We start from the raw sequence: 26,254 nt of genomic DNA on the forward strand, positions 1-26,254 counted from the left end.
ATTAGCAATATCCAAATATCTGCCGATGCAATGTAATGCATTTGCTATTTATTGAAAACCAACTCAACGTGCAAGGCATTGTGATGCACCTTCCAGAACACACAATGATAACAGCTCCTTTCCACATGAAACTCACAGTCTAGAGGGGACAGCAGGCATGTACATAAAGCCCTTTGATCCAAGGTGGTGACTGACAGGGTCCCAGCAAGGTTCTATGGGAATATAAGAAGGAAGCCTGGGGCCCGGGCTGACTTTGCAGGTGTGCAATCTGTGCTTAGAAGGGCCCTGTACTTGGTTTCATCATCTCCTGTCGCTGTCTTGAAATTTTTAATCATTTTTGAACAAAGGACCATATGTTTTCATTTTTCACTGGGCTCTACAAATTATGTAGCTGGGTCCTAGCTGGGGTGGTTGAGGAAATTTTGGAGGAGATGACATCTGACCTGGCAGGGCAGTCATGGAGGGAGGGGAGAAGAAGCAGTATGTTCTAGCATGGAAGGAAAGGTGGAGTCCCTTGGCCTTGGTGACTGGATGGTTTTGGGGAAGGAGACAGAAGAGCAGGTGCTGCCAAGGGAGGCTGGAAGGGAGGGAAGGGAGTTTGACGTTAGATGGATTCAGGCTCAAGTGCAAGGAGGACCTCCAAGGACAGGTACAGCAAATGGAGCTCAGAAGATGGGCCAGGGCTAAAGCTTTGGGGTCACAGACTTCCAGGTGGGTGCCTAGGTGGGACCAAGGGTTATAGGATCCCCGGTGAAGAAGAAGACAGAGCTGCATGGCTGGGTCTGGGCTTTGGCCTCCGGGTCTCCTGCCTTGGGTGGTGGAGAAAGCCCTGCAGGGCAGGGCTGGGTGGCCCAGGAGCCCCAAGTCCCCATGCCATGCTATGAAACGCCTCTTAGCCTCCTTATGAGTGGCTTCCTGCTTCAACACCACTGAGGCACAGTGAGCTGAATCTCTCTTTGGGGACATTTCCTATTCAACTGGTTCTCTGCATTCCTCAGTCAGGAGTCACCTTCAGGGGACCACACCGGACTTTAAATAGGCTTCTCCTTCGCCCCTCGCAGTGGGTTTAGGCCTGCTGCTGGCGGGTGACGGAACTTAGTCAAGACTTTGGGGAGTCTACAGGGCAAACCCCACTTCCTTCGCTCTGGGAAACGTCAGCATTTTTCTCATGGGACTTTCCATGTTCCGGGGGAGATGTTTTACAGGAAAGGAGCTCTTCCTCAGGAAGTCAAAGAAGGGCCCCAGGGGGTTAGAACCCAGAACCCACATTTCAGACCAGTCCTTCCATGGGGCACCACCAGAGGCTGGTACAGTAGCTGGCACCCATGATGTCAGTGTCATTAGTTCTAATAGCCCAAGGCAGGATTCTGCCTGGGCTTTTTGTTTGTTTGTTTGTTTTAGTTTTTTGGTTTTTTTTTTTTTTTTGCTTCCCTGTTAAGAACAGACTAGGCAGAGGGTGGGTGGGTTGATAGGGATGGATTGTCATTCTGTCCATGGGCCCCATGAGCAAAGGCCCCTCTCAGCTGTGCTATTGCCCAGTCGATCCCAGGAGTTCTTCCCGGGGTTGTCCTGGGAAAGTTTTGTTCTGAACAGTTCGTCTCTGAGCCTGGGATGCATCCTCACTTGGGACGGGGAGATAGCTAGTAGGGTAACTCATCCCCAGAGCTGACAGGTGTCCCACTGGGCAGAGACATAAACTCAGAGATGCCATCTACCTCTGAACCCATTCCTCTTCTAGAAAGGGTCAAAAAGGTAGGCCTGTCTTCCATCAAATTTGTGGTCCTTTTTTCTCTGCAGGTCTCTCTCTCTCTCTCTCTCTCTCTCTCTCTTTCTCTCTCTCTCTCTCCCTCTCTCTCTGTGTATGTGTGCATGTATGTGAGGGTGGAGGAAAGTACACTGGGGCACCTCCCTCCCCTAGGTAAGTGGGTCATTCAGATCAGACTCTACCTTGGATAGGGTTGGTTTTAGTACAGCAGAGGAATCCCTGAGCCTCAGGACTGCATCTTACTGGGCTTGTGGGAGAAGCAACTGGGGAACAGTTAAGGTGGCAAGACCTAGGCCAGGTGTGCTGGCTCATGCCTATAATCCTAGCACTCTGGGAGGCCAAGGCAGGAGGATTGCTTGAGCTCAGGAGTTTAAGACCAGCCTGAGCAAGAGTGAGGCTCAGCCTCCACTAACAGAAAAATTAGCCAGGCACAGTGGCACATGTCTGTAGTCCCAGCTACTGGGGAGGCTGAGAGGTAGGAGGTTCACTTGAGCCCAGGAGTTTGATGGTTTGAGGTTGCAGTGAACTATGATGACACCACTGCACTCTAGCCTGGGCTACAGAGCAGGACTCTGTCTCAAAAAAAAAAAAAAAAAAAGATGGCAAGACCTGGCCACTGTCCAGCACCTGCCCAGCCACCAAAGCTGTGGGCCAGAAAGCAAACACAGAAAAGGGTCGGTCTGTGCCTGGTTCCAGCCATAGGGAGTACAGGGAGGAGCAGGTCCTTGTGCTCCAGGGCCAGATCCAGCACTCCTGGTGAGATCTGATGCTCCAGGAGAGACCTAGTAGGACAGGTGAGACCTGGTGCTCCAGGTCAGACCTGGTCCTCCAGACAGGCTCTGGTGCTCCAGGGCATGCTGGCTATGCTCCAGGAGGCTGTGCCCCATGCCTGCATGTGTGAAACTATGTTGTCTCTTCCAGAGGACACAGATGCCTGGCAGGTAAATGCCTCAGGCTTGGCTCCTGGGAGTGTATGAAATTGTGAGTGACATACAGGGAGAGCCGGAGGGAGGCAGACGGAGGCATAGGGTACACAAATACATCTACAGAGACGAGGTTGTGGGGGTGGCGGGGGAGGGAGGGATTGAGATTGATTGATTTAGAGACAGTGAGAAGAGAATAAGACAGGGAGAGCCACACGCACTGGACACAGAGAGAGCATCACTCAGGTTGTGTCTTCCTGTGTGTATAAGGACGAGTGAGTGACCCATGCAGGGCCCGCGAGGCCGGGTTTCCGTGGCGCGCCTTCTGCTGCCCTTCCGCAGCAAAGGGACAAGGAAGCAGGGCTGAAGACCTAGAAAAACGGCCGCGCCCCAGGCCTGGGCACAGACCCCTGCGGGGACAGCCGCGGCGCCCAGGCCACGCCTAAGTCTGGATGAAGAGGTGGAAGTTGGTGCGCGTGAACTCCTGGTGGATGCTCTCCAGCAGCGCGTCGGCGTCGGCATCGGCAGCGGGCTCGGAGGCGCCCGGGGCACCGGGCCGCGCGCTGTACTCGGGGGTGTAGGTGAAGGAGAAGGCGCTGGGGTAGAAGAGCCGGTCGGCGCGCACCAGGCTCACGGGCACTGTGATGGGCGTGCGCAGCCAGCGCCAGTCGCTGCCGAAGGCCGCTACGTCGGGCACCACACACACCAGGGACCGCGGGCTCCTGGAGGGGGTGGAGCACCAGGGTTGGGGCTGCAATGACTCTGATGACAGGTGCTCCTCCCCCGCTCCCCACCACCCCCCGGGCCCGAGGGTGGCTGTCTCCCCATCGCATACCTGTACATGGTCTCTGCCTCCACGTCGCCGAACCACACCTTGAGCCCCGCGTGGAAGTTCTCTCCGTGGAGCTCCAGCGTGGCCACGTCGCCCCCGCCGCTCAGCTGGGAGAGGGTGGGACCAGTTGGGGTGGGGGGATGGGGCCCGGAACCTGTCGCCCTCCCTCACTTGCATCGCCGCCTGCGGGTGCAGGCCGGGTCCACGCGTCCCAGCGCCCCCAGCGCCTGGTTTCACCTCCAGGGTGCTGATGAGGGGCACCGGGGTGACGGGCTCCCGCGTGCACGCCAGGCTGCTGCTGAAGGAGAACTCCACCGACTCCGTGCCGATGATCGTCCAGCAGGAGCTGTCGTTGAGCAGCGCTCTGTTCGCCTCCTTGGGGCAGGGAGAGGCCTGGGGGAAGACCGGAGGGGCGGAGGCAGAAGCTTCGGAAGGCGGCCGCCAGCGCACCGCGTTGGGTACCAGTCCCAGGCTGTGCCGTTTACCTTCCCGTGAGCTTGGACAAGACTCTTAAGTTCTTTCACTTAGAGTTAAGTAAGCTCGTCGGACTGATTTCTTTTTTCTTTTTCTTTTTTTTTGAGACAGAGTCTTGCTCTGTCGCCCGGGCTAGACTGTAGTGGCGTCAGCCTAGCTCACAGCAACCTCCAACTCCTGGGCTCAAGCGATCTTCCTGCCTCAGCGTCCGAAGTGGCTGGGACTACAGTTGCGCACCACGGTGCCCAGCTAATGTAATTTTTTTATATATATAGAGACGGGTCTGGCTATATTGCCCAGTCTGGTCTCTAACTCCTGGCCTCAAGAGATCCTACAGCCTTGCAATCCTACCGCCTCGGCCTTACAAAGCGCTGCGATTACACCACACCCAGCCTAGAATTTTTTTTTTTTAACATTGTGCAGTTCTATGCCCTAACATTCTACAATTTTAATATTCTTTGGGAAAGAATATTGCTCAATAATAATTGTTAGTTTCTACATATTATGATTCTATCCCTAACATTCTATGATAATATTCTTTTGGTACTAATATTGCAATAATATTTTCCACATTCTACAATTTTCCATATTCTATGTCTTAACATTCTATTAGTCTAATAGTTTTTTTTTTTTTTTTTTTTTTTTTTGAGACAGAGTCTCACTCTGTTGCCCAGGCTAGAGTGCCGTGGCATCAGCCTAGCTCAAGCAACCTCAAACTCCTGGGCTAAAGCGATCCTCCTGCCTCAGCCTCTCAAGTAGCTGGGACTACCGGCATGCGCCACCATGCCCGGCTAATTTTTTCTGTCTATATTTTTAGCTGTCCAAATCATTTCTTTCTATTTTTAGTAGAGACACAGTCTCGCTCTTGCTCAGGCTGGTCTCTAACTCCTGACCTTGAGCTATCCTCTTGCCTTGGCCTCCCAGAGTGCTAGGATTACAGGTGTGAGCCACCGTGCCCTGCCAATTCTAATAGTTTTCACTCAATACTATTACCCATTATGACTTTTATTTACATCCTGCAATTTTATATCCCAGCATTCTATGACTCTACGTCGTAGAGACATTCCCGACTCTACGTCGGAGTCAGAATAGCTTGGATCTGTTGCTGACTCACTGGGACCCTGGGCAAGTGTATTTGTTTCTGAGCCTCAGTTTCATAGGGCAAAGTTTCCCTTCCTTGAGGAGTTGTGGTGAGGGAAGCAGTATTGCTCAGTAATATTAATTATTACTATTTTTCTGCATACTGTCATTCTGTCTATGATTTTAATATTCCATGGGAGGCAGTATTGCTCAGTAAGTAGCAACCATGATGATGATGACGATCTTACATTCTGTGGTTCTCTGCATTCTCACTTTCTTGGATGCTTGGTGCCGGTATTCTTTGCTTCTCACCTGGAATTGCACCACCTTCTCTGTGGCAAGGCATAAGTAGGTGCCACCCTCTCCTGGAGGACCCTCTGGAAACTGGAATGCACACTTGTGCAGCTGGGAGATGGGCTCATCTACGTCGAGGAGTGCACACTGTTTGGCTACTTTGCGGATGATCTGCAATGGGAGGGCAGTAAGAAGGTGCCTGGGTGACAGAGGCTGCCCTCCCAGCCAGTTCTCTGCTACTCTGATAGCCATGTGGTCACTAGGAGAGTCCCCCTGCCCCTTGACTTCCGCCCAGTCCTACAAAGTATCCCCAGAGTGAGACTAGGTATCTTCATGCCTGGGCCCTCACTCTCCAGCTCTGCCCATGTGGGCCATACCCTCTATATAGATCTGAGGGGACCCCTCCAGGGACGCCCTCCCTTCCCATACCATAGGAGGTAGCGTGATGCCGGTAACAGTACAGACGAGCTGCACCAGGGAGCCGTAGCGCACGTAGCCCTCCTGAGGCGGGAAGTCCCCTTGGGAATGGTGCTCATCAGCTGAGGGTCAAAAAAGGGAAGGAATGAAGGGTTCGAGGGGCCCAAGTTTCTGTCCCAAACCCTGCCTTTTGGCTCCACCCCACATCCCACATAGGCACTGGGGGAAGCTTTGGCACCAAGGGCAGCAGCTGAAGCTAAAGTTTCTAATCTTGGAGAGGTCATTTATGGCCATCCTCACAAATGTCTGCCCCGAGGGGCAGGGGTTGGGGGCAACGGCGGGGGCAGGCAGCTTAGCTGCTATGAGGGGAAAGGGCCTGGACGTCAGAGTCAGAATAGCTTGGATCTGTTGCTGACTCACTGGGACCCTGGGCAAGTCTATTTGTTTCTGAGCCTCAGTTTCATAGGGCAAAGTTTCCCTTCCTTGAGGAGTTGTGGTGAAGATTAAATAACCTTATGCATGGAGTGCTCGGGCCTGGGCCCGCAGATGTGATTACCCAGGTGCAGCGTGAAGGCTGCCCACTGTCTCGCACTGGCCACAAAGGCGCCGTCCTCCACAGAGAGGTAGCGCGTGGAGACCGTCTGGGAGCGCAGGCGGTTGAAAAGAGAGACCTTTGAGCCCGAGGATATGCACACTGTGGGGGGAGGTGGAATCAGTACCCTGGCCTGGCATGGTCCCTTGGACTTGCCAGACAATTTCCAATCCTCTGTCCCCTGTGCCAGCCTGGCTAACATGGTCACTGGCCTAACAACACTGGGCATTCATATTTCACAGACATTTATCTAGTACCTGCTGCAGTCCTGCTTCCTTACCTTTGCTGGCTCCTTTTTGCTGCCTGAGCATCCTTCAGTTCAACAAACAGAAATTTTAAAACACTTTTATAAATTGAAAATATTTTTTATTTAAAAAAATTTTTTTTAAAGAGACAGGGGTCTATGTTGCCCAGGCTGGCCTCAAACTCCTGGACTTAAGCAATCCTCCTGCCTCAGCCTCCCAAGTAGCTCGGACTATAGGCACGTACCACCATGCCTGGCAGAATTTTATCAACTAGTCACTGTGTGCCTTGTTTGTGGCAGGCACTGTGCAGGGTGCTGGGCACCAAAGGGTGAATTAAACTCAGATTTTCTCTGGAACAGTTCACAGTCTCGGAGGGAAGACAGGGACATAAATATAAAATTTCAGTATGAAGTGGTAAGGGCTGAGTTAAGGAGGCCTTCTTGGAGGAGGTTATCCTCCTGGCTGGGGAGCAGGCATGAGGTAGGAGTTACACAGGGGGTGCCTAAGCAAAGATTGCGGTACCATATTCCTAGAGCCTGACACTTATCTTTTCCAGCCTATTGCACATAATCAGAGCCACAGTTTCGTTTTCTCACTTGACTTTGACCACCGGGGAGAAAGCACTGGGTGGGTCACCTTCCTCTCTCCTCTCACAGTGCTAGGCTTACTGTAGGTGCTCAATTTATACCTAGTCCAAGTTCCTGTCCCTTGAATAATACCTAGAATTTATTGTGCACCAGGTGCTTTTCTAAATGCTTTACATGCATTGGCTCCTCTGAGTCTCTCAACAACCCTCTGAGGCAGAGGATATTATCTCCACTTAGAAGAGCAACTTGCACCAGATCATGCAGCTAGCAAATGGTGGAGCCAGGATTCAAACCCAGGCCACTGGGCTCCAGAATCTGGGCTCTTAACCATCACATTATACCACTCACCCCTCTCTGGCCCTTTCCTGACACTGAGGCCCAGCCAGAACACTGCCTGGATCTGAGACATTCTACAAGGATTTTTAACAGACAGAAAATAAGTGTGGTGGAGGGGTAGGAGCTGGGTTTTGGAGTCACATTGACTCATGTTTTCATCCTGGCTTGGCCACTTCTGAGTTGGGCAATCTTAGGAAAGTCACCTGGAAAGTGATAGGCCTAAATATTTCTTAAATGAATGGTTGAATGTTCCAAACCTCATTTTCCATATCTAAGTGACATAGGAACAATGATAGTACCTATGTCACAGGGACACAAGGACAAGCATCAGATAGGGTAATGCAAGTAAATGCCAGCCAGGAAAGCCGCCTCCTACCCAACCTGCTCACCTCTTAGTGATGGTCGTCTGGTGTTGCCATTGGTAATTAGGCTTTTTTCCCCTCCATATTCTTAGAGCCCCCAGCCCTGGGATTGCCAGCTGACATCCAGGACAGTGCTAATCTCACATTTTTCTTTGATCAGCTCTATGTGTGTCCTGCTAGGTTGTGCTTTCCACTAGAACAGACACCTGCCTTTATTTTATAGGGATCCAGCAGCCAGCACAGAGCCAGGCATACGCATATACTTTTAACTGAATTTCCTCTGCCCTTTTATCGTCGCTTTTAATCTGTCCCTAGTTCGGCACCTGTGGGCCCCCAACTCCTACCCTCGAGTCTAGAGTCATCCCCTTTCCCCTCTGCTTTCGATCCTTCCCTCTTCTCATCCCCAGGCCTAAGCTGCACCCACTCACCCACACTCCTCCCCGCTCCCGGCTCAGACTGCACCTTTTTCACTCTGACTCCACCCCTATAATCCAGGTCCCCCCTACCCTCACCCGGCCCAATTTAGCGGCTCCTAACTTGGTTGCACCTCCCCACCCTGCCCCGCGCTCAGGCCCCGCCCCGCTCACGGTCCGTGTTTTTCAGCGACTGCTTCTTCTGCGACGGCTTCGAGATGACCTTGATGAGGCGGCTGTGGAAGGTGCCCAGCTCCCGGCCCCCGCGCAGCACTAGCCGCAGCACCAGCCGAAAGTGCTTCCTCTTGTCGGCGTCCGAGATGTACAGGGTCTTGGCGCAACCGAATTCCTGCGGGGCTCGTGGGGACGGGGCAGTCTCATTCCAGCCCTCCACCGCCGGACGAACCAGCCCCCCCCCCACCCCAGATATCTGACGTCCGCCCCATCGGAGGTGACAAGGAGTTCCTCGATCCAGGCTTTCGGGCTCAGCCTTAAGGCAGCACCCCGGCCTCCCAGCCTCCCTACCCGTGTCTTGGCTTCGGGAGGAGAGTGAAGAAGCCCTCCTTTCCAAGGGGGAGGCAGGGAGGGAAGCAGGAATCAAACCCCTTCTCTTGCGCGCTCACCCTGGAGTCTGGCTGCTCCTCGAAATTCAACTTCTGCGTTTCCGCGGCGCTACCGGCCGCGCCGTCCAGTCCCATGTAACCGCAGACCGTGGGCCCAGTCTCCCCGGCCTGGTGAACTGGAAAGGGACGCGGGCTAGTCCTGGAGGGACTCGGGAAGCATTCAGGTGCCAGGCAAGCTTAGTTCTGCCCGCCAGAGGGCGCGGCTAGACTGCAACTGCGAACCGCGCGGCGCCCAGGCCCCACTGCGGGGTCCTCCCGCCAGCGCAGACGGCGGGCAGCCCTGGAGTCCGCCCTCACCTTGGCCCTGCACTGGCTTCACCCTCCAGCCGGGACCGGAGAGGTAGACGCAGGGTGGAGGGCAGAAGAACCTGCGGAGGTAAGAGAGAGTTGGATTCCTGTATCTGTCTCCACGCGACTGTCCTGTAAGCATCGCAAGGTGGCATAAACCCAACAGAACCCTGGATTGTGTACGCCCCCACACCCCTCAGGCTTCCCCGTGACTGTGAACCCCGTTAACACCCATTAGCCTTCTTCTTTCACACCCCTCATTCAACTCATCGGTAAGTCCTGTCCCCTCCACCTTCAAAACATACCCAGAATCCACTGGCTTCCTACCACCTCAGCCATCATCCCTCTGGCATTACTTTTGGCCAGGACCACTGAGTCACCTTCCTAATTGCCTCGGCTTCCACTGCTCCCCCCTTCAACTTGTTTCTCACACAGTGCTTTTTTAAAAAACATGAGTCAAATCATGTTACTCCTCTTCTTAAAGTCCTCCACTGCTTTGAAATTTAAAGTCCTCCCACGATCAGGGCCCTGCTTACCTTTCAACCTAGTTCCTACAACTCCTCCCTCTGTCTCTGATTCCAGCCACTCGAACTACTTTTGAACCTCAAACAGGCCTCGTTGGTACAGCCTCAAGTTCTTTGCATTTTCTGTTCCTTCTAATTGTGACATGCTTTCCCCAGATTTCCTGGTGTCTGGCTCCATCTTAGCATTCAAGTCGCAGTTCAGATGTCACCACCTAAAAGGTCCTTAGCTAACATAGCCCCACCTTTAGTTTCTATCGCAGTGCCCTGTTCTATTCTCCTTCTAGCGCTCATTACCACTTGGAAGTATATTGTTTATGGATTTATAAGGAGTTTACTGTCTGTCTCTTCCACACCAGAGTGAAAATGCCACTACAGCAGGGATTGTATCTGTCTTGTTCAGCTGTATGTCCAGTGCCCAGCAGTGCCACGGAGCCTGGCACATGATAAGCACTCAGTAAGTAGTTGCTGAATGAATGAATGAATAAGTGGGTGAGTGAGTGAACGAATGAGGCCGGGAGATTCACAGGGAGGCTCTGCTGTAGAGCAAAGTGGAAGCTAAGGCCCCTGGTCAGCCAAAACCTGGGGTCTCTGCCCTGAGGCCTCCCCTGGCTCTAAAAGAGGCCAGATGGGTGGAGGGTGCATAGGGCTGAAGGCTGCAGAGACTGGGAGGGACCCCTGAGACACCTACCGCTTCTCATGGCCATATGACTTCTGGGCCACCTTGGCATGCAGGATCCTCACGGTCTGCTCACACTGCTGCTGCAGGCACCCGCGCACCCCTTCCCTCAGGATGGTGGCATGCTCTGGGGATGACCTGGGAGTGGGGGGCGGGCAGGGCAACCAGCCCGCACCAGGGAGAGTCAAGGGGCAAGGTGGCACAGAGCCCAAGCACTCAGGTTGAGTGAAATGAAGTGGGGGTGGGGCGGCTCTGCATTCCACAGGGTCAGGGAGAGGAAGGTAAGGAGGGGGCTCCGGTGCAAGTCGTGGGCTAAATATTTGGTCTGCAAGGTGCTCAATGAGGCCTGCATGGAGCCCACCCGGACCACCCAGGTGCCACTCTGAAGGTCTGGCTGCACGCCCATTGCAGCCCAGGGCCGTAGGGACACGTGGCTGTGATACAAAGGCCCTCTCTTATGCTGGCCCTGGGATGGAGAGAGGTGGGTTAAGGCCCTCGGAGTTGGTAGAGGTTAAGCTTCCCCACCCCAGGGGAATGCCTGAGGGGCACAGCCTGTGCTGGACGCGCAGCCCAGTCTGCTGTGTCGCCTCCTGCTGGCAGACTCCTGAAAACACGAAAGGGCCCCCAAACGGCTTTCCAGGACTGGGGTGGGGGGTGGGGGCGGGGGAATCTGAGTCTTTCTGGGGCCAAAGCAGTACTCCTCTCCTCCCGTGAGACGGGGCCTGCTGCGGCGTCGGCTTTCCTTCCCTTGATTGCGGGGAATCGAGGCCGATCGCATTGGTCCTGCGGAGCGAGCCGGGCAGAGCCTAGGGCCCGGCGCTTCTCCGCCTGGGTTTGAATGGGTGAGGGCGGGTGGGCCAAGGCCTAGGCAATTGCAGGGAGAATGTAAAGGAGTCTGTGATGGGAGAGATTCAGGGGACCAGCAGGCTGCGGCCGGAGGAGAGCCGTGAACACTGAGGCTGTCCTTCTGAGCCCTTTACCCTCCTGGCAGGACGGGAGTCCACGGCCTCTCCTCACTCCTGGAGGGGACAGCGGAGGGCAAGAGTAGGGCCGCACCCTCGGAAGCGGGGCCAGGCAATCGGCGGCCAGAGCCAGGGCCAGGGCCGCTCCGCCCCTTGGGGCTCCTCAGGGAAGTGCCTCGTAGGCTTCCAACGCATTCCGGCTGCGGAGTGTCGCCGCCCCAGTCTCCCGCTGCAGCCTGATTCCGGCCCCGCAGCTAGCGCCTGCGGCTCCCGGGTGGCAGGAACAGGGGGCGCCAGGCTTGCCCCTCCCCAGCCCTCAGAGGAAGGGGGGGTCGCTCCCTGCCAGTGGGAGGGGTCGCAGCCCGCACTCCCCCTCCTCACCCGCCAGCCCCGGGTTAAAGGCGACCGCCGCCTCTGCGCGCTCCAGCTGCCTGGCAGTCCCCACCTAGGGCACGCTGCCCACGCCATTACCTGGTCCAACTGCCTGGGAGGCTCCGCCCGTCGGCTCCGCTCTGCAGCCGCGCCTCTGAGCTGTCCGGCAGGCTCAGGTGAGTCAAAAAGTCCGGGGGCGCTGAGGGCTCTGCAGGGGAACAGGCGTCCAGTCAGACCAGGCGACCATCTGCAGCGGCGGTGCACCGCCCACGATGCCCCCATCTGACCTGCAGTGCCTTTCCCTGCTTCTGTCCCGTCCTTTCCAAATTGAGCTCCCACCAAGGCGGCCAAAATGGGGCCACCCCTTCCCTAATCTTGTCCCTCCAGGAACCCCCAGGAACGTCCTCAAGGTGTTCATTTCTTGGCCAACTCTTGAATTATTTACACACCTCCCCTCTCTTGCCAGTCCACTCCTCCTCCCTCCCCGGGGCATCTCTGAGTCTTTCTCTCTAACTCAAGGATTAACCCCTCAAAGGAGTCCCAGGTTCTACTGTCAACTCTGCCAGCATGTTGCTTTGTGACCTTGAGACAATACCCTCTCTGGACCACGTTCCTTTCTCTATAGAATGAGGGGGTTGGAAAGGTGACAGACGTCGAGGCAGTGGCTATTTTGACTTTCTCGGCTTCCTGGGGTGGAGGTGGGGAACCAGGTGAGATGTCAGCTCAGACCAAGAGCAGGATAAGGGGATCCTGAATCAAGATTTTGAGGCCCAGAGGCTTCTCACGTGGGAAAGGATGGGGAGTGGCAAAGGCCCCTTGTCACTTTACCCTCATGCTCCCCAGGGATGCTGGCCTCCGCTTTGGCCCGAGCTACAGAAGGCATTCCCCACCCTCCCACCTCCACCAGCCCCTGGCACTTCTAGCCTAGTCACCCTCCCACGGTGGGCCCTGCCAGAGGGATTTCTGTTCTTCTAGCAGGCCTGGAAGGCGAAGGGGGAAAAGAATTCGGGACCGGAAGGAAGCCGCCTGGAGTGAGCCACAGGCACCCGACCTTGCTCAGAATAGGCCCATTCACGGAATTGGGGTGGGGGGGGGCAGGGGCGGGGCTGCGGTTGGGTTAGGGGCGGCTGGCCTTCTCTGCCAAGAAACAGCAACAGAAAAATGGCTAACACAGCTTCAGCATGGGGCCCGGGGGGTGGGGTAGGGAATGGAAGGAAAAGAAGTTTAGTGACTCCTAGACGCCAGTGGGGAGGAGGGGGCTCAGGAGGGAGAAGCGGAGCCAGGAGTCCCAGGTTCTAATCCCGCTGTTGCAGCTCCGTAGGCTGCTTTCTTGGGCCTCTATTTTCCCATCTGTACAATGGGGGTCCTTCGTAATTCTCAAGGGGTGTCGCCGGGGCCGCGGGAACGTGAGGGCTCACCTGCTGCCTGCACAGGATCCATGGCCGCTCTCCGAGGGCGCCCTCCGGGCGCGTGCAGTGACGCCGTCCCCGGAACCTGCGCACCCCAGCACCCCGACCCTCGCGCGGGATATATGCTGTCCAGGTCTTATCTCCAAGGCCCCGGGGCTCCCGGCCCCCTGTTTGCTCTAGGCTGGGGCACCTGCTGGGCAGATGTGGGCTTCCCACGGCCACCTAGCCGTCGCAGCCAGACCCGGGCAGGCGCCCTCTGGCGGCCTTTCCTGAGAGCGCGGGAAACGAAGGCTCCAAGCCGAGAATCTTTGTGCGTGGTGGGTTTTGGCCCCCTCTCTGCCCACCCACCACACTCAACCCCGCGGACGCGCACGGCCCTTCCCGGCCGCCTGCGGTTGGGCGGTGTGTGTGGAGGGGTTGGGGAAGGGGAGTCGCAACGACAGCACACCATGCTTGTGTGCGGAGGGGAGGGGGCCGAGGTGGGAAATGACTCCTGTCTGCAGAGGTTGGCCTGACGGGAGAAGAGGGCACCGAACATCCCCTACTGGCTCCCAGAACCGAATAGGCGAATAGGCGTAGGATTCTACCTGGCGCGGCCACTTCCTTGCCACATGACTTTGGGTACCAGCGCTTAACTTCTTTCTCTATGCCTCGGTTTCCTCACCCGTGCAATGGGGAAAATAACACCCTTGGTCTCAGAACTGTACAGGGGGTTAAATGCCACCATGCATGAAAAACATTTTACACTGTGCCTCGTGTTTAGGAAAGGCTTTTTTCCGTTTAAATTTTGTATATTTTTACCTATTTTTTATTTATTTGCTATTCTGCAGTTCTACAAAGAATCACCCGTGTTTCCCAGGAATCCCACTCTGATGAAATTTTTCTTTTTTCTTTTTTTCTCTTTCTCTTTTCTTTTTTTTCTTTTGAGCCAGGGTCTTGCTCTGTTGCCTGGGCTTAGAGTGCAGTGGCCTCATCGTAGCTCACTGCAACCTCAAACTCTCGGGCTCAAGTGATCCTCCTACCTCAGACTCCTGAGTTGTTGGGACTACTGGCCGGTACCACCACACCTGGGTGATTTTTATTTCTTTTTTTTCTTTTTTTAAACTACTGAGCTCAAGTGATCCTCCCACCTCTGCCTCCCAGAGTGCTAGGACTACAGGCACAAGTCACTGCGCCCAACCGTAAATTTTAAAATTAAGGAACATTTCAAACATACACAAAAATAGAGAGATTAGCAAAATAAACCCATGGCCCTCCTCTCCCTCCAAGTGTCCATCACTCAGAATAAGAGCTCTGTAAAATACTATTGCTTTATGATTTTCCTTCCTCCCTCCAGGCTCTGACACCTCCTATTCTCTGTCCCCAGAGAACCATGAGGGGCCTTCTTTGCTGGCCACTGCTAGCGTGGCTGCTGCTTCTTCAGCCCTGGGAAACCCAGCTCCAGGTGGCAGGTGAGCTGGGACCCAACCCCCACCAGTGGGAGGAGGGGAGCAGAAGCTGGTTCTCCATCTGCAGCCACCTGGGCCTGCTGGGTTGAGGAAAGCAAGGACCTTGGAACATACCGGGATGGGATCAAGTTCCCCACTTCACTTCTGTGGGCCTCAGTTTCTTCATTATAGTTTTGGGCACATGCAAAACTGCCCATTTGGTGTTTAATTTTGAAAAATTAATTGAAAACAGAGAAAACCCCGGAGATTTTACCTAATAATCCCTATTTGAGACTTCTCTCGAAAAATCCAAGAATCTGCTAAGGTCCAGTGTGCATGGCAGCATTTGGCTGGAGCTGACCACCTTAGGGAGGATTCAGGCTCTTTGGGTGTCCACCATCCTTAACCCACCCAGTTCACTCATTTATGCTGCCTCTACAGGCATTTGAGTTGCAATATCTCCTCCTCATCCCCTCATCAATGGATAATACCTCCTCAGAATAGGTCTCAGAGCTGTAGGCTGGGAAATTTGTGAAATCTGCTAGCTTGGGTTCTAAATAAATGCTGGATGAATGAATGAATGCATGTAACCTGCGTTTGCTGGGTTAGTTACGTGCTGGGTGCTGTTATACGGAGATAACAGCATTTCCCCTTGGTTTCCCTGGGAGTCTCCTCGGAGACGAGGCGAGACTTTGCTGACCCAGGAAAGTCCTTTCTGATCTGACCCGCAGGTCCCAGGTGCCACACTGGGCCCCTGGATTTGGTGTTCGTGATTGACAGCTCCCGCAGCGTACGCCCCTTCGAGTTCGAGACAGTGAGGCAGTTCTTGGTGGGCCTCCTCCATGGCCTGAACGTGGGGCCCAACGCCACGCGCGTCGGCGTGATCCAGTATTCGAGTCAAGTGCAAAGCGTCTTCCCGCTCGGCGCCTTTTCGCGCCCCGAGGACATGGAGCGCGCCATTCGCGCCCTGGTGCCGCTGGCTCAGGGCACCATGACCGGGCTGGCAATCCAGTACGCCATGAACGTGGCCTTCAGCGTGGCCGAGGGCGCGCGCCCGCCAGAGGAGCGCGTGCCTCGCGTCGCTGTCATCGTGACAGACGGGCGGCCCCAGGACCGCGTGGCAGAGGTGGCGGCGCAGGCCCGCGCCCGCGGCATTGAAATTTACGCCGTGGGAGTGCAGCGCGCAGATGTGGGCTCCCTGCGTGCCATGGCGTCGCACCCGCTAGACGAGCACGTCTTCCTCGTTGAGTCCTTCGACCTCATCCAGGAGTTTGGCCTGCAGTTCCAAGGCCGGCTGTGTGGTGAGTTAGGGGAGTGTGCTGAGTGAGGCTGGAATTCTCAGTCCAGCTGCTTGGAGTCCTGCTCCCATCACAGTAAATTCCATTCTATCGGGGTGGCCCCGCGCATTCCGGGCAGAGCTGAGTTGCCCTGGCCAACCGCGGGCTGGGTTAGATTGCATCTCTGGCCACGTTTGCTTGGGGCTCTGTTCACAAGGAGTTAACGTTTAGCTTACTCTGCCCACCAGGACGAGAGTTTGTGGTTTACCACAGGCTTTAATGCCAAACTCCAACACCAAACCCCTGGACACAAAGAAGCACTGCCCCTCAAAGCCGAGAGCAATCGCCGGCTCCAAAGAGTCATGCCCCACAGCTCACGTGGACATGGCTCCTCCCACTCTCATTTTAGCTCCTCCCACAAGTGCCGCAAGATCTGTTCTAGTCTCATCTTGAGTTATTCTGCCTACCTTGATTTAGCACCTCTCCACCTCCCTACCCCACCTCTACCCCTATATAGTCCTATCCTACTGACACGTCTAGTCCGGTGCCCCTCTTCTGAGCCTATTCACAGGGGCTACTCAAGCCCTGTTGGTTCCCTAAGCCTCCCACCAGGTCCTGTCTCTAATAGGTCATATCCCTCCTAAGGCCATATTTGAGGGTGGTGCCTGGCTCTGACCCCCAGACTTCTCTTGTTGGAGGCTTCTGCCTGTCTGTCCCCTGCTGATTCTATTCCTGTGTGTCCTCAGGGAAGGACCTGTGTGCTGAGGGGGAACATGGCTGCCAGCACCAATGTGTCAACTCCCCAGGCACGTTCCGCTGCGCCTGCAACCCTGGCTACAAGCTGGCACCAGATGACAAGAGCTGTTTGGGTAAGAGTTACCCCTGCCCTGCAATCTCACTGCTCCTGAACCTTCTTTGGTTCCCCATTGCCCCAGCATCAGATCAATGAGTCTGGAAGAGCCTTTGGAAGTAAAAGCCCCCTTCCTTCACTTTACAGGCCCAAGAAAAAGAGATATTGCTGGGGTTAAACAGTCCTTGGTGGGACCCCGCAGTTAAGTTTGCTAGTTTCTACCTCCTTTTCTGCCCATTTTCAGGTCAGTCTCCTACCTGGCTCTAATCCACCTCCCAAACTTGTTTCTGTCTTCTCACAGGCACATCCTGACAGTTTCTCAGACACTGTTGGGGGTCTTCAGTTAGGTGGGTCTCCCCCCACATGCTGCCCATTCCTGCCTCTGCACCTCAGCTCTGTGTGCGCTCCCTACCTGGCCTCACTTGCCTCCCCCCTCGGCCTCCACAAATATTTCAAAACGTAGTTCTTCATTTTTGTCTTCTGAAAAGCAATGCCATGCAATACCTTGCTTACGTTATACAATTGGGTTTTTCTTTTTGGTGCCTATGTGTGTCTACTCTGTGATCATAATTGCAGCCACCATTTATTGAGTGCCAAGTTAGTATCAGACATTGTGCTAGCTGCATTTCATACAGTACCTCTCAGCCCCACTACAAGGTGGAAAAAGAGATCATGTGATCCCAATCCAGATGACAGTTTCTAGAAACTTCAAAAGGTTGGCTTGGGCCGTGTGCGGTAGCTCACGCCTGTAATCTTAGCACTCTGTGAGGCCGAGGTGGGGAGGATCATTTGAGCTCAGGAGTTTGAGACCAGCCTGAGCAACAGTGAGACCTCGTTTCTACTAAAAATAGAAAGAAATTAGCCAGACAACTAAAAATATATATAGAAAAAATCAGCCAGGCATGGTGGCTCATGCCTGTAGTCCCAGCTACTTGGGAGGCTGAGGCAGAAGGATTGCTTGAGCCCAGGAGTTTGAGGTTGCTGTGAGCTAGGCTGACGCCACGGCACTCTAGCCCGGTCAACAGAGCGAGACTCTGTCTCAAAAGAAAAAAAAGGTTGGCTTGAACCCCTATTTGATGACCACCAACATTCATATCCCTCTCCAGGTTCTCTGGGAATTCCCAAGGTCTTACATTCGGATGATCACCTCTTGCTGTGAGCTTCTGCTGCATTCGTTTGATTTTACGGATCTTCTCTCAATTTCTCAATCCCACACATGCCATTCTTGCCCCATGCATGTAAATCAGCCTCTTCTTTGGTTTGTACACTTGTGCACACAAGGATGTGTGTATGTAAGTGTGCATGTTTGTTTTACTAAAGATAGGAGTGGACAGAGGTGTGAGTTAAATCTATGTAAAGTCAAACACAGACACACACACACACACACCCACACACACACACACACACACACACACGCAAAACAAAAACCCATCACTGGTAATTGAATATTAGATACCCTCATTTCTAGAAGTCCTCAGTCAGCCCGCTACAGGGGCTTTTTCACTAGCAGCCTCAACCCACAGAGTTACTCATCTTCACTCCATCTCTCTTGTTCTCTTTTTTCCTCTATCCATCCCCATCTCTTTTCCAGGAAACCCAAATTCTCACTTTTTTTTTTTTTTAGACAGGGCAATTCTCCTCTCTGCAGTCCCTATTCCCCAGCTCAGCTCTAGGCCACCTTCGCACATCCAAGCCATAAAGAGGCTCAGCAGGGTGATAGGTCTCCATCCAACTCAGAATGAAGTTGTAAATAATGATTGCTCGCTCCCATTATAGTCTCGTTTTGCAGATGGGGACATGGAAGCTCACATAGCCAGAGTGGCTGAGCCTGGTCTTCCCCTGTGAGGCAGGGAGTATCTGGAGGACAGGGGAACAGTGGATTCTTGTTCTCACCCCTGGCTCAGTCATGGGCCCACTGTCTCTAGGTTGTTTCTAGGGATTGGGTGGGAGGATCACCTGGCCCTGGAGGAAGGAGGCTTATACTTACAGAAATTACAGATGGCTGGGTACCACCCCAGACTAGCTAAGTCAAGATTGTTGGAGTTGGGGCCTGGTCATTGTGCTGCCAGGGCTCAGAGGGGCAGCCCTGGGCACAGGCTGATGTCATGTCTTTCCCAGCTATTGACCTGTGCGCTGAAGGGACCCATGGATGTGAGCACCACTGTGTCAATTCCCCGGGCTCCTATTTCTGTCGCTGCCAAGCTGGCTTTGTACTCCAGCAGGACCAGAGGAGCTGCAGGGGTGAGTACCCCACCCACCCACCAGCACCCAGGACTGAGGCCTCTGATGGCTCCAATCAGAGGTGACATCTTGGTGTTTCTTCCTTCCCCGCAGCCATTGACCACTGCAGCTTCAGGAACCATAGCTGTCAGCACGAATGTGTTAGCACCCTTGCTGGGCCACGGTGCCACTGCAGAGAGGGCCACGACTTGCTGCCTGATGGAAGGAGCTGTCGGGGTGAGGAGGGGTCTCCTACATTTGTGGGGAGCCACAGTACACCTTAGCTTAGTGGAGTCCACCCCGACTCATCCTGATCCATCTCTCCTTTAAGTCCGGGACCTTTGCAATGGCGTGGACCATGGCTGCGAGTTCCAGTGTGTAAGTGAGGGCTTCTCCTACCGCTGCCTGTGCCCTGAGGGGAGGCAGCTTCAGCCAGACGGCAAGAGCTGCAACCGTGAGTGATGGGTGGGAGGGTGTTCTGTCTGCTGCTGCCCCATTGCCCAGGTTCTGAATGTCGTTGACTTTGCCCTTGCTGTGGTGTGAATGTGTGTGTGCTGAGGGGTGGTGTTGGACAGTGTGCCGTGCCCAGCCTCCATCTCTTTCCCCTTAATCCTCTACCCTGCTGCCAACGTTAATTTAAAAAATACATATTTGGTGATCACATTCCTGCTTTGCTCAAAAGCCCTCTGTGGTTCACCAACGCCTATGGAATAAAGAGTGAATGCCTTACCCCTGAGGTTTTAAAATAGTGGGCACAATCACATCAGTGGATAATGAAATCAAATTAGTGGGTTACAACCAGCATTTAAGAAAAATAAAGAATGGAAGACAAAATAGAGTTGACTGCATATAGAAAAAATATTATTTTGGGGCCGGGTGCGGTGGCTCATGCCTATAATCCTATCACTCCGGGAAGCTGAGGCGGGAGGATTGCTTGAGCTCAGGAGTTTGAGACCAGCCTGAGCAAGAGCAAGATTCTGTCTCTACTAAAAATAGAAAAATTAGCCTGTAGGATCAGCTACTTGGGAGGCTGAGGCAGGAGGAATGCTTGAGCCCAGGAGTTTGGAGTTGCGATGAGCTACGATGGCACCACTGCACTCTGCCTGGGGTGACAGAGTGAGACTTTGTCTCAAAAAAATATATATTATTTTTGAAACTTGTTTAGTTATATGTGAGCATATGAAGTATGTCATGATGTAGTATTTTTACAGTGGGTTGTGGTCAAAATTTTGAAACAGCTGCCTTAGCTCATGACAATCAGGCTTCCACCCACTGCACCAGCCTGTCTTCTGCCACACTGGAACATTCGTTTAGTCATACTGGCCTGCCCCTTGCTGAGTGTGTCGAGAGCTTCCAGCTCCCCTACCTCTGCATGTGCTGCTTCTCCACTTTCCAGACTGTCCCTCCCTGTCTTGGCAAACTCCTACTCATCCTTCAAGAGTATCTTAGTACATTCAGGGTGCTCTATAATAAAGTACCATAGACTGTGTGGCTTAAACAATATTTATTTTCCACAGTTCTGGAAGCTGTGGAGTCCAAGACCAAGGTGCCAGCAGATACAGTGTCTGGTGAGGGCCTGCTTTCTGGTTCATAGATGGCAGTCTTCTCACTGTATCCTCACATGGTGGAGAGAGGAAGCAAGCTCTCTTTGAAAGCTTATGATGACACTAATTCCATTCATAAGGGCTCTACCTTCATGACTTCATCTAATTCTAATTATCTCCTAAAGAGCCCACTTTCTAAGACCATCACGTTAGGGGTTAGGGTTTCAACAAATGAATTTTGGGACACACAATGATTCAGTCCACAAGAAAGATCAAATCAATTGTCATCACTTCTATGCAGCCTTCCTTACCAATTCCAGGAAGAATAAATTATCCCCTCCTTGGGCTCCCTGATACCCTTCTGTTCTAACACTTTCCTTGACTGCAGCATAATGGAATGTTTGACTTGCTTGGCTCTATCCTGATTTCCTCATGGAATAGGATTATGTTTTATTTATTGCTGAACCCCCTTCAGGGCCTAGCAAAGTCTCTGGCTTAGAATAGGGCAGGTGACATTGTAGAGTGACTAGGAGCATGAGTTTTGGGCTCAGACAGACCTGGCTTCGAGTCCTGGCTCAGTTACTTCTAGCTGTGAAATCTGGGGCAATCACTTTATCCTTCAGAACCTCAGATTATAGAAAATAGGGATAATACTCAAGGTCATTGGGAGAATTGAGAATACATATAAAGAACCTAGCTCAGTGCCTGGCACATGGTAAGCTATCAGTTAATAATGTTTTTGCTATTATTATTATTGATACTGGTACAGGGCTTAGAATTGTGCCTGATACATAGTAGATGATCAATAAATGGTAGTTATGTTTGTTGCCATTATCATTAAAAAAGCTGCTTTTAGTAGAGTGCCTGCTAATTGTGCTAAGCGCTCAATAAATTTTATCAAGGGCTATAATGAGAATGATGATGATGATGATGATAATTATTTAGCGTACTGCCTGGCACAGCAAGGACTCAGGAAATGTTATGTTATATAATAAATGTTTGCAAATGAATGACTAGGTGGATATACGACTGCTGCCAGTCAAGGTTCTGGCCCCTCCATCCAAGCTCTCCTCTTTGAGCAGGATGCCGAGAAGGCCACGTGGACCTAGTTCTGCTCGTGGATGGCTCCAAGAGCGTGCGCCCGCAGAACTTTGAGCTGGTGAAGCGCTTCGTGAACCAGATCGTAGACTTCCTGGATGTGTCCCCTGATGGCACTCGGGTGGGGCTGGTGCAGTTCTCCAGCCGCGTGCGCACCGAGTTCCCGCTGGGCCGCTACGGCACCGCAGCCGAGGTGAAGCAGGCGGTCCTCGCCGTGGAGTACATGGAGCGCGGTACCATGACAGGGCTGGCGCTGCGGCACATGGTGGAGCACAGCTTCTCCGAGGCGCAGGGCGCACGGCCTCGTGCCCTCAACGTGCCTCGCGTTGGCCTGGTCTTCACCGACGGCCGCTCCCAAGATGACATCTCGGTGTGGGCAGCGCGCGCCAAGGAGGAAGGTGGGCTGGGCACTGTGCACATTGGACTGGGGTTGGGTCGGACCCCGGGAGGCAGCTTTCCCGAGGCCTGGGGCACCCTCTGAGTCTCCCGGCCATGTAGGCATCGTCATGTACGCCGTGGGCGTGGGCAAGGCCGTGGAGGAAGAGCTGCGTGAGATCGCCTCGGAGCCAGCCGAGCTGCACGTGTCCTACTCCCCGGACTTCAGCACCATGACGCACCTGCTGGAGAACCTCAGAGGCAGCATCTGCCCAGGTAAGTGCCTCTCTCTGGGGACTCCTCGGCTTCTCTCTCTGCCCACCCTGCGATATCTCCGCCTTTGTATTCACCCCCTACCCCCTTCATACAGTTACAGCCAGGCGACCGGCTCACTAGACGGAGTCTTGTTATGCAAAGTGTGGTCCCCTGGACCAAGGGCGTGGTGGCCACCTGGTAGCTTGTTAGAACTGAAGCATTTCTGGTGCTTTCCAGACCAAATGAGTCCGAATTTGCACTTTAACAAGACCCTGAGGTGATTCGTAATCACTAAAGTCTAAGAAGCACTAGACTAGGCTACCTGTCCCCCAAATTAGTGCGTATTCAGAATAATTTTGGGCAACTCTTTCAAAGGTACACCAAACAGCATTTGTAAGTGGAATCACAGCATATATCCCTTGAACTTGCTGGAATTCAACTTTATGGACCTGGCAAAGTGGCAGGACTGGGTGTGTTTAGGTACACAAAGACATGTATTTGTGGGGGGGGGCAACAGCTCATAAATGCAACCCATCCATTTCATCTGGTGCTCAGCCGAGGAAAAGGGCATCAACTCTACCAGTGGAGAAGTGGCTGTTGAGCTTGTCTACTGTGTTTTATAGGTGACAGAGGAAATGTCTCCAGGGTAATTTTTACCAGAGTCTTTACACTATAACCCAGGCTAAAGGTGCGACTCTTCCTTCAAATCATCAGGCTCCACTTTCAGAGACAGGTTCAGTAGCGCTGGCAGGGCCTGGAGAATGTGGTGTGTGCGCATGTGTATACACATACATCCCTCCCACCCCAAATTAATTCTAATAGTTACCTAGGGTATTGTGGAGGTACTGGATTAACTTCTCCTTCAGGGCCCTTTCTGTCCCGACTCTTAACATCCCCTGCAGTGTGACTTTGGACAAGTCACTTAACCCCCACCCTTACCTTAACTTTCCTCTTCTGTAACAGGGGAGGGTGCTGGCTGCCAAGGTTGCCTGCTGCTCTAGAATTCTAAGAGAAGTCTGGGCTCTGTGGTCAAGGCTCTTCACCAGTTGTCTGTATGACCCTGGGCAGACCCTTCCCCCTCTCTGACCCTTGTTTCTCCATCTGTGAAGTTAGGGGTCTTTGTGGGACTGTTATCATTACTATCAATAATGCCATACACAGCAGTTTGTTAAAGGCACATACGAGACTAAGAGATAACTTTTAAATCATTACAGCAACTTTGCCAAAGGCTAAGTGCCAGGCATTGTGCTTACTATTTCACTGCCTGTAATCTTAACAATGGCACACATTTACAGAATTCTAGTGAACCTAAGATACTAGCCATTTTAAAATTCACCATTATTTTATGTGCTGCTAAGAAAAAAGGAGGTGCCAAATTTAATTGTAAGGCTCCCCCTCACCCTCCCCTGCCCCCTGCCAACCCTAGATGTTGAAATGTGTGGGGCAATAGACTTGGATCAGTCATTCTTAAACATTAGATTGCATCACAGCCACCTGGAGGGTTTTCTAAAACACAAATTGCTGGGCTCCAACTTCACATTTTCTGATTCAGTAGGTCTGGGGGGAGGTCTGAGAAATCTGCATTTCTGATAAATTCCCAGGTGATACTGATGCAGCTAGTCCAAGGACCACACTCAAGAACTGCTGGCATGGTTGAAATACACTATAAAGTATTTACTTGTGGCAGGCAAGTATTTATTTGTAGCAGTAGCTGCTACATGTGCCTATTTCATTAAAAGTAATTAAAATCAAATAAATTTTAGGTCTTCAGTTGCACCAGCCACGTTTCAAGTGTTAAATAGCTACATGCAGCTTGTAGTTACTACATTAAACGAGGCAGATGTAGAATCCTTCCATCATTGCGTAAAGTTGCATATGGAGAGTGCTATGCTGGACTATTGCTACTTAAAGTGTGCTCCATGGACCAGCATCGTCAGCATCACTTGGGAGCTTATTAGAAATATTCTCAGCTCCATCTCCATTCTCAGTCTGTAGTTTAACAAGCTCTCCTGATGATTCCAGAGGGCATTGAGTTTTCAAAAACATTCTTGTAAGTTGTACACGTAAACACACACAAACACACAGAGATCAATGAATCCTCGAAAGCACTAATGAATAAGTCCTCTTGTATGTGCATTCTGCAAAGAGGACAGTGAGGCTTAGAAAGGTTGAGTTCCCCAGTATTCCACAGCTTCTTGGCTGGGACTCAGCCCAGGTCTGTCTGAATCCAAAGCCCATATACCCAACCACAGGCCGGGTGTAGGGCCGAAGCCCGGGCCAGCTCGGCCTCCTGCAGTGTCTCATTCGGCTGACCTTCTGTGCCCGGCTTGCAGAGGAGGGCATCAGCGCGGGGACAGAGCTCCGGAGCCCGTGCGAATGCGAAAGCCTCGTGGAGTTCCAGGGCCGCACGCTGGGGGCGCTCGAGGGCCTGACGCAGAACCATATCCTTTGGGGCTTGGGGCGCGGGCTGGAGGCAGAGGGAAGGGACCCGGGAGAACCCCAAGGTCTTCCTTAACGGTTCACTGGCCCAGCTGACGGCGCGCCTGGAGGATCTGGAGAACCAGCTGGCCAACCAGCAGTGAGGGCCACTGAGGACCCGGACCCGGGCTGGGGCTCGGCCCCACGGACTGTGCCCCTGGCGAGCCGTCGGGGCGCCGGGGTCTCCGAGCTTGGGCTGTCGGGGTGGGGGCGCTGGCGGGCTCCCAGCGCTGCGCTCGAGCTGGCCTCGCCTGGACCAGAAGCCGGACTGCGCCGGGCAGGGGCATGGCGAGGGTGGGGCCGGGGGACGCGTGCGACACTCGCAAGCCCTCGCCGCGTGCTGCGCTCAGCTCTTTGTTGGATTTCTTTTTTGTTTTCTTTTTCTTAAAAAAAAAAAAAATCTGATTTCCACGGGGTCGGTTTGTGGGGTCTTCCTGCGCCGCCAGTGGGAGGAGAGGCCAGACGGTACGCGCGCTCCAGCGGCGCCCGGGCGGAGAAAGGCGCATTGTGCTGGAGTCGGGCTGGGGGGCAGGAGACCCGGCTGTTTCCCCCTCCTTGTTTATTCAGCCAAGAACAGATGGCTCCTTATGCAGGCTGGGGAAGGGAGGGGGCTCAACGGGAACCCTTGGGGTCTGAGCAAGTCTGTGCCCCCCGCCAGGCCCCTGCGGATTGAACGCTTCCCTCTCTGATCATGCCTACCTCATAGTGCCTCCAAACCCGGCTCAAAAGCTGCTGGGCGGAGGGGTGTTGGTGAGAAAGTGAGAGGCAGTAAGTGAACCTCTAAATTGCCGGGATGGGAGTGGATAGATGAGTTTCTCCCGGATTTTAGCTCCTTCCTGCACTGCGTAGTAAGAGAAGGTGCTAGGACCCCTGGCTGCCCAGCCTGTGGCCCTCCTTCGGCCACCCTACCGCCTTCCCCCAACACCTCTGGCAGGAAAGGACACAAACCAGTACAGTTTCCCAGGTGCATGCAAGAAACTGCAAAGTTTACAGTGCTTCCAGCCTTAAAGTGATTTGGAGCAAATTACTCTGGGTTTGTTTCCTCATCTGCAAAGTGGAGGTTGAAATTGTCACTCCCAAGAGGCCAGAATTGAGGAAATTCTTCTAAAGCATCTGACACTGTGCCTGGTATATATTAGGCCTCAATTAATGGTGGCTATTAACTATTCTTATAGGAATAGCTAATATATTTACTCTTGGCATTATTCTAAGTGATTTGCAGGTACTTTCATTTTATCCTCACAACCTTGTGAGATGAGAATAATTGCTTTTTTTTTTGAGACAGAGTCTTGCTCTGTTGCCCGGACTAGAGTGCTGTGGCGTCAGCCTAGCTCACAGCAACCTCAAGCTCCTGGGCTCAAGCAATCCTTCTGCCTCAGCCTCCCGAGTAGCTGGGACTACAGGCATGTGCCACCATGCCCGTCTAATTTTTTCTATATATATATTTTTTTTAGCTGTCCATATAATTTCTTTCTATTTTTAATAGAGATGGGGTCTCGCTCTTGCTCAGGCTGGTCTCGAACTCCTGAGCTCAAGCAATCCTCACACCTTGGCCT

The 26,254-nt window shown here is 53.2% G+C and overlaps 2 protein-coding genes across 3 annotated transcripts; one reads left to right on the forward strand and one right to left on the reverse strand.

Annotated features, from left to right (window-relative positions):
* Positions 1–3,130: 3,130 nt before the first annotated feature.
* RBPJL (recombination signal binding protein for immunoglobulin kappa J region like) lies at positions 3,131–13,205 on the reverse strand. Its single transcript, XM_045529139.1, has 12 exons — positions 13,184–13,205; positions 11,865–11,973; positions 10,444–10,569; positions 9,241–9,311; positions 8,944–9,059; positions 8,495–8,669; positions 6,342–6,479; positions 5,798–5,907; positions 5,387–5,539; positions 3,758–3,913; positions 3,524–3,627; positions 3,131–3,410 (listed from the first exon to the last, which is right to left on the reverse strand). Exons 1-12 carry the CDS (start codon positions 13,203–13,205, stop codon positions 3,131–3,133), a joined length of 1,560 nt encoding a protein of 519 aa, XP_045385095.1.
* MATN4 (matrilin 4) lies at positions 11,597–25,112 on the forward strand. Of its 2 annotated transcripts, none has more exons than XM_045529137.1 (11): positions 11,597–11,941; positions 14,511–14,625; positions 15,333–15,902; positions 16,625–16,747; positions 18,847–18,969; positions 19,063–19,185; positions 19,280–19,402; positions 21,575–21,988; positions 22,089–22,241; positions 24,554–24,661; positions 24,744–25,112. In XM_045529137.1, exons 2-11 carry the CDS (start codon positions 14,547–14,549, stop codon positions 24,800–24,802), a joined length of 1,875 nt encoding a protein of 624 aa, XP_045385093.1. In that variant the 5' UTR covers positions 11,597–11,941; positions 14,511–14,546; the 3' UTR covers positions 24,803–25,112. The 2 variants fall into 2 exon arrangements, with proteins under 2 accessions (XP_045385093.1, XP_045385094.1); XM_045529138.1 differs by having other exon boundaries at positions 14,541–14,625; positions 24,744–25,082.
* Positions 25,113–26,254: the final 1,142 nt, after the last annotated feature.

Source organism: Lemur catta, chromosome 17, assembly GCF_020740605.2.
Source record: "Lemur catta isolate mLemCat1 chromosome 17, mLemCat1.pri, whole genome shotgun sequence".
Taxonomy (NCBI): Eukaryota; Metazoa; Chordata; class Mammalia; order Primates; family Lemuridae; genus Lemur; species Lemur catta.